This window comes from Leptonychotes weddellii, unplaced genomic scaffold, assembly GCF_054177405.1.
Source record: "Leptonychotes weddellii isolate Sample4059 unplaced genomic scaffold, ASM5417740v2 HiC_scaffold_9658, whole genome shotgun sequence".
Taxonomy (NCBI): domain Eukaryota; kingdom Metazoa; phylum Chordata; class Mammalia; order Carnivora; family Phocidae; genus Leptonychotes; species Leptonychotes weddellii.
Genome location: NW_028068682.1, coordinates 1 through 7,936, shown reverse-complemented (window position 1 = coordinate 7,936; position 7,936 = coordinate 1). Strand labels below are relative to the sequence as shown.

Below are 7,936 nucleotides of genomic sequence, written 5' to 3'. Positions count from 1 at the left end.
CTCTCTAGTCTTTGATTGTTTTCAGGCAGAACAAGACAATCCAGGCTTGTGTAGCATCTCTATCCCAGACTTGGATTCCTTATTCCTTCCAAGTCTATCCCAGACTTGGAAGCTTATTTAGAGACCATAATCAGACCATAATTTGGAAATGGCCCCATCTCATTAATAATATGTAAAAACTTAGTTTTACAATTAAAACCCTGAACTAGAAGTTTTCATGTCTTAGTTCAGTACCACAGAGACTGTGCGCACAGTGCCAACTGTTACTATTACTGGTCATATAGCCATAAATTACAGCCCCACTACTGTGTGTATTCTTACAGTAGTGTCCAAAGTTGTTGGGTTGAATAGCTTAACCAGTTCTGAGAGATTATTTAGTAGTTAGCCCCCTTGTTCTTTTTTTTTTTTTTTTTTAAGATTTTATTTATTTATTTGTCAGAGAGAGAGCACAAGCAGGGAGAGTGGCAGGCAGAGGGAGAAGCAGGCTCCCCGCTGGGTAAGGAGTCCAATGCAGGACTTGATCCCAGGACCCTGGGATCATGACCTGAGCCAAAGGCAGACACTTAACGACTGAGCCACCTAGTCGCCCCCCCTGCCCCGCCTTGTTTTTTAAAGAGGGGGAACCATGAGTGCCAGGAATGTGATGATGGGATTGTAGAGGCAGAGTGTCCAGTCCTTGGTCACAGCCTAGATTTATGGCTGTTTGATTCTTCAGGTAGCAAGTATGATCGTTGTTATCCTGGTAGGAGGGATTTTAGGCCCCAGACGGCTATTACGTCAGAAAGGCATGATCTTTCTTTGCCTTTTGTAAGGATTTACACACAGGTGCAGATGTTGGCACACCGACTAGTTTGATTGTCTCAAATTTTTGTTACATATTTTGTGATCCAGACATATTTCCAAGAAGTTTTTTCCCTTTAAGCAAAAAAAAAAGTGTGTGTTTTATGTCTGTCTGTCTTGTGTGTGTGTGTGTGTGTGTGTGTGTGTGTGTAAATATAAATGAGTTGTTTCATGTTATATATGCTATCTAATTTTCATGTATTTTGAAATACTTTTTTTTTTTAATTTGAGAGCGAGAAAGAGCATGAGCTGGGGGAGAGGCAAATGGAGAGGGAGAGGCAGACTCCCTGCTGAGACGGGAGCCTGATGGGGGCCTCAATCCCAGGACCCTGGGATCATGACCTGAGCCAAAGGCAGATGCTTAACCAACTGAGCCACCCAGGCACCCTGAAATATTTTCTTGTAAAAGTTCCTAGTCCATTTTAATTAAAGGTGCATCTCTGTAATACCTTTTGTCCTCCCAAAGTAGAAGCTTTCATATACTCGTGCCTTTTTTAGAAGAAGAAAAAATTACTTTCCTAGAGTTCCTGCAGTTGAAGACACAGTTATACATCCTCCACCCACCTTCTCTTCAGTGTTCATGTTTTCTTAAAAATGAATCTCTTTAGGGCGCCTGAGTGGCTCAGTTGGTTGGGCGACTGCCTTCAGCTCAGGTCATGATTCTGGAGTCCCTGGATCGAGTCCCGCATCGGGCTCCCTGCTCGGCAGGGAGTCTGCTTCGCCCTCTGACCCTATCCCCTCTCGTGTGTTCTCTCTCATTCTCTCTCTCTCAAATAAATAAATAAAATTTTAAAAAAATAAAAAATAAATCTCTTTAAAAACCACCTTAGCAGTGCTGTTTCCAGTTTTTGGATACCTTCCCTAACTATGTCTTCCGTAGTCCACAGGTGTACCCTCTGGCAGGGGACAGAATGTTCCACCTTTTCTCTTCTATAGAATTAAAGATGCTGGAGCTTGGGGTTTTGTTTTTCATTTATTTAATCTAGTTAGTTTTTATATATTCATATACTTGAAAAGTTACTCTTAAATTTTACATCACATGAGAACATTTTAATGTAGGAAAAGCATAATTAGCTTATCAGAGTCTTGTTTTGAAAATAGATTGTAAATTTAAGGGTTTTAAAGTGACTGGTTTTATTATCAAAGTATGTACAAAATCATTGCAATCTGTGTATGACCAGGGGAAATTTTCTTACTATTACTGTTTTCTTTGTTGTAGGTTTCTGATGGAGCATGAATGTATTTTGTTTTTGTTCTTTGAGTTTTTTACTTCCAGGAGTCATCAGTTATCAAAACGTAGCTTTTCAGTTGGACAGGTGTGGGAGAATCTAGGAAAATCCTGTCTCTTTTAGTATTGTTGTATTTTTGAGAAATATATTTACCTATGTTTTCTGGAACATTTGTGCTCTGAAACAGCCCCCTTCCTAGAGCTGACTATACACAATGAAGATACTTTTTATTCATATATGAAAATTTTAAAAAACACAGTTAAAACAGTATTTCTTTGTGCTTAATTTGTTGTATTGAACTTAATTAGTGTCATGATATTTTTCATATTTTGGTCTAGTTTTTCACAAGCAAAAGTTTATTATATTAAATGACATGACCTGTTCTCTTTTCAAAACCTATTAGAATGTTTAAAAATAAAGTCTTGATTATTAAGTTTTTGCTATTTGTGAAGATTAGGTTACCACATAAGAGGAACTCATTATCCAATGTGAAGGAATCTGCCTGTTTCCTTCCAATAAACTTCCCTTGCCCCAAAATACTTATTTAGTCTGACGGCATTATTTGCTGGGATAAAAAAATCTATCACACAGTGTCATAGACATCCTTCAAGTCAGCAGAAGAGACAGAATTCTCCCTATCCACTAAGTGAAAAGGATTTGTTGATTTGACACTTTTGAAGAAAATCATATATTTGTGCACTTTCAATCACTTTAGACCTCCAGCTGTGTATTAACTATATACATGTACACATCATCTTTCCAAAGTCTCACGGGCATAGTTTTGAATTGTTACCTATTTCTGATTCTGATTTCAGCAATGGGCAACTTCTCGGTAACTTTAAAAAGACAGATTTTTTATTAATATGATTTTCAAAGTGTGTAGTAAAGTGGGGTGGGGGTTGTTGTTTTTTAATAGGTAAGGAATTCCCATTGTTGAAAACTCAAAAGGCATACAGAAAGAAGTCTTTAAGCCTTTGGTCCACAATCATCCTGTTCTTTTCCCTGGAAGCAATATTTGGAATAATGCTTTACTTCAACATAAGATAGGAAAAAATTCTAAACATTTTTATGAATTCGACATAGTATGTTCATTAATTTCTGCTTAATCAAATTTTACAGAAATAAATGGTGACTGGCAAAGAGCTGATGCTGTGTGGAATAAAATGCAAGAAGAAAATATTATTCCTCGTGCAAAGACATTAAGATTATTAGCAGAAATCCTTAGAAACAGTAATCAGGAGGTTCCTTTTGACGTACCTGAGGTAATTTGTTTTTAACTGTAAGCATAACAGGTTTTGTTTTTGGTATAACTGAAGGGCATAATTAGCCCAGTTTTATACTAAAAAGATCACTCTATATACAAGGTTTTGTATACTTTTGTCTTTCAGTTGTGGTATGAGGGTGAAAAGCACTCCCTGAATTCTTCATCACCCTCACGTGCAGAAAGTAATATCCAGAATGATCTGTTGAATGCCTGCCAACGGAAGAAAAGCAAAGGTAAATCTATATGCTGGGGTCTTCTAATAGCAACATGGGATCTAAGCCCATTTAACAAATTAGTAGTGCTCTAGGACAGAGATGGAACTTAAATATCTTAATTATTTTCTTTTGTTTTTTAAATTAACAAAGACATTTTGGGGTAGTTGGGAAAACATAGTATCAACCGAGTAGTAGATAATATTAAGGAATTATCTCATTTTTTTTAAGTTTATTTATTTTATTCTGTTTTTTTAGTAATCTCTCCACCCAACATGGTGCTTGAGGTCAGGAGTCTCATGCTGTTCTGACTCAGCCAGCCAGGCGCCCCTATCTCATTTTTATAGATATGATAGTGGTGTTAAGATTTATGGGACGGTGTCCTTAAATTTTGAGATCTTAATGAAGTACTGAGAGATGAAAAAAAAAATCAAGATATCTATAATATATTTTAAAATACCTAAGCCATAAGGAGCAAAGATAAACAAATCTGGTAAAACGGTAGTAATTGTTAGATATAGGTGATGGGCATATGGAAGGTCCATTACACTGTTCTTTATATTTTTCTTTTCTTTCTTTTTTTTTTTTTTTTAAAGATTTTATTTATGCATTTGACAGAGAGACACACAGCAAGAGAGGGAACACAAGCGGGGAGTGGGAGAGGGAGAAGCAGGCTTCCCACGGAGCAGGGAGCAGCCCGATGTGGGGCTCAATCATGACCTGAGCCGAAGGCAGATGCTTAACTGACTGAACCACCCAGGCGCCCCTATTCTTTATTTTTTTCTGTACGTTTGAAATCTTTTATAATAAAAACTAAAATAGGCATACATTTTATCAAAAATTATACTTTGAAAATAGCATGATCATGAATGTTTTTTGGCAAATATATTTATTATAGATTTCACATTTATTTGAAAGCAGAAAATGATTAGGGCATTAAGCACTATACTCACGTATGTTGAAGTAATCAAGCACTATTTCAAGGATGGAGGCAGGACATGAGGTCTGTGTCTTGCTCTTCCTTTACTCTCGTGGTAAACTTTCCTGAAGTGGAATGCCTATCACTACTATGACTACTTTACTATTTTTTTTTTTTTTTAAAGATTTTATTTATTTTTGACAGAGAGATAGAGAGCACAAGTAGGCAGAGAGGCAGGCAGAGGGAGAGGGAGAAGCAGGCTCTCCGCTGAACAGGGAGCCCGATGCGGGGCTCGATCCCAGGACCCTGGGATCATGACCTGAGCCGAAGGCAGCTTGTTTAACCGACTGAGCCACCCAGGCGCCCCTACTTTACAATTTTTATGACCATCTTGAACCCTCTGATATCAGCTTGCCTATTACCTTATAGACATTTCCATTTAGACTTCATTGTACTCTTTCAAAATCTTACGTTACTCTTGTATCCTTTACTTTTGTTGATTTTTCTCCATAGCATGCTGACATCATCTTTAATTCCTTCAGTTTTGTGTGGATTTTCAAGTATGCTTTATGATACTTTAACCATTATGCAGCAGATTGTTTTTTTCATTTTAGTGTTGACAGTTTTGAGCTCTGTTCAGTAGAAAAGAATCAATTTAGAATTTTACAGAACCTCTTAATTTCTTTACTTAATTAGAATTTTGTGACACTGACATAAAAGTGTACGAGGAAAGAATAAGCCAAGCTCTTATGCTTTCTCAATCATGAATAGTAACTTTATTCTTTGGATCATTTTCCTTTGCGGCATATTGCATATATACATCCTTGAGTCTTTCACCATATATATGTTAAACCTAAATGTAAAATTAATTATGACCATTAGTACTATTTCAATAGTGGAATTTTGATTAGACTGAAATGAGTGTAAAATTAGTGTATAGTTAACTGTTTGAAGATTCTATAACTCCTTCATGTCACCTTTTCAAAAATTGTTTTTATTTAAGTAAAAACTAGTTAACTAAATAAATACAATGCACTGTTTATTACTATAAACGTACCCCTATTTTAGTTTTAATATACGATTTATATTTATTTAACTGGTTTTATCCTGTTAATTCTTAAGAGTTTTTAGTTTTGTGTATATCTCAGGATTTGAATGCTTAGCAAAACATTAATATTTTGAAAATTGATTGCTCTTGTTAGTACTTTATCGAATTTCTGATAGCTTAGTATACTGACTTTCACACCAGAAACCTGTGGCAAATGAGTGTGGTGCATTACAGTGACAGCTCTTTCTTTCTTTTTTCCAACTAATAGAGAATAATAAACAGAGCCATCCAATTTCATACAAAGTTTTTAATTTTAGGGGCACCTGGGTGGCTCAGTTGGTTAAGCATCCGACTCTTGATTTCGGCTCAGGTTGTGATCTCATGGGTTGTGAGATCTGAGATCAAGCCCTGTGTTGGGCTCTGCACTCAGTGGGGAGTCTGCTGCTTCTCCCTCTCCCTTTGCCCCTCCCCTGCTCACGTGTGTGCGAGTGCGTGTGCACTCTCTCTAATAAATCTTTAAAATAACAATTTTAGAAAACATCTAGTAAGATTCCCTAGATTATTTTGTTAATGTTAAATACTCAGTTGTGCTTATTGTATATTTTCCTTGAGCAAACTGTGCTTGTTGGGGAGTAGACAGTAATTGCACTGCATTTAACTTCTTAGCTCCAGTAAAAGGGAGAATCGTGGACTGAATGATAGGTTTTATCTGTTCTCCTTGGTCAAGGTGCAGCTATTAGGGGTGCCTGGGTGACTCAAGTCAGTTAAGCGTCTGCCTTCAGCTCAGGTCATGGTCCCAGGGTCCTGGGATCGAGCCCCGCATTGGGCTCCCTGCTCAGCGGGGAGCCTGCTTCTCCCTCTCCCTCTGCCTGCCGCTCCCCCTGCTTGTGTTCTCTCTCTTTCTGTCTGTCAACTAAATAAATAAAATCTAAAAAAAAAAAAAGATGCAGATATTAATGTCATACCTTTTTTCTCTAGTTTTCTCTGAGCTCAGTGTGAAAGCATTAAGTTTTTGACATTGTCACTTCAGTTTAATTGAAGGGCTTTTGCAAACTGCCCTAACTTTGAAATACAAATATAATGTCTGCTTGTTCAGAAACCTCTAAAGTAGCTCAGAATCTTCTTCTGAGCATTAATATCATGCTCACTCCTAGTTGTGTGTATTGTATTTCCTTACATTGAGCTTTATACTCACCGAAGGTCATACATGATAGTTCACTGGTGCCCCATCTCTATTGTGATTTGTTTATACACACCAGAGAGTGGATTATAGATTCAGTTGGATGTTTATAGCCAGGCAATTTTATTTCAGAAAAGTAAGTGACTGAAAAGTGTAGTTACTTCTCTTTTGGTAACATCTTTTCATTCACTGACAGTTATTGTGAACAAGTGAAATAAAACTGTTAATCAGTCAAACAAATGTTGCTTAGTTTACTTGTTAGATACCTGTATATTTGAAAATTGTATGTTTTTGTATAAGTCCTGTCGTAGCCAAATAATTTGATCTCCTAATTTTAGAATTATAGGCTATATTCACTTTAATGCTATTGTGTTGAAATGTTAACCATTGTAACCACCCACTTATAGATTAAATATTGCTTTAAAATGCATCTTTTGCTCCCCTCAGTCTAAATTATACCTCTGGTTTATTTGGACTTTACCATACATTTTGCAATTGATTTTGAAACTAGTATCATCTTTTGACAAATTCAAGAGAGCTATTTCTCGTTTTTATTGGCGTGAAAATAAATTTATTGACTTTAGAGAGTTAGTATGAAAAGTAATTTTAAAAGGGAAATCCTTTCAGGTACCAGCCACATGGCTTAAGTAAAGTGTCCAAAACTGTGACTTTGTTTTTATAACGATGAGAAGGGTGACTGCTTCTGCTATTTTGGTCAGTGTATGTGTCTCTGGAGAGTGGTATGGTGGGTGAGCATGAAGACAAACACGTATGTGGCTTTGGGGCTTTGCTCTAGGGGGTTTTCCCTCCTTTTTGACATTTCGGAATAACGTCAGCTCATTTTTTGTTTTTTTTTTTCCTTCGTAGATGCATATACTACTTTCCTGAAGGCACAAAAGCAAAACATTGTGTTGAACAGTGAGACTTACAGCAGTCTTATAAAATTATTATTGGAGAAGGATAGTTTCTTAGAAGCAGTACAAGTGAAAGAATTGTAAGTATTAGTCCATTTATTAAACCTGTCACTTAAAAAAAGTATCAGCTACAGGGCGCCTGGGTGGCTCAGTCGTTAAGCGTCTGCCTTCGGCTCAGGTCATGATCCCAGGGTCCTGGGATCGAGTCCCACATCGGGCTCCCTGCTCAGCGGGAAGCCTGCTTCTCCCTCTCCCACTCCCCCTGCTTGTGTTCCTGTTCTCGCTGTCTCTCTCTGTCATATAAATAAATAAAATCTTTAAAAAAAAAAA

At 37.0% G+C, this 7,936-nt stretch overlaps 1 protein-coding gene across 1 annotated transcript; it reads left to right on the top strand.

The window, feature by feature from the left end:
* Nucleotides 1–3,122: 3,122 nt before the first annotated feature.
* Nucleotides 3,123–7,691, top strand: LOC102742137 (leucine-rich PPR motif-containing protein, mitochondrial-like). The gene is made up of 3 exons (XM_081811706.1): nt 3,123–3,331; nt 3,458–3,566; nt 7,560–7,691. Exons 1-3 carry the CDS (start codon nt 3,233–3,235, stop codon nt 7,688–7,690), a joined length of 339 nt encoding a protein of 112 aa, XP_081667832.1. The 5' UTR covers nt 3,123–3,232; the 3' UTR covers nt 7,691.
* The last annotated feature ends 245 nt before the right edge of the window (nt 7,692–7,936 follow it).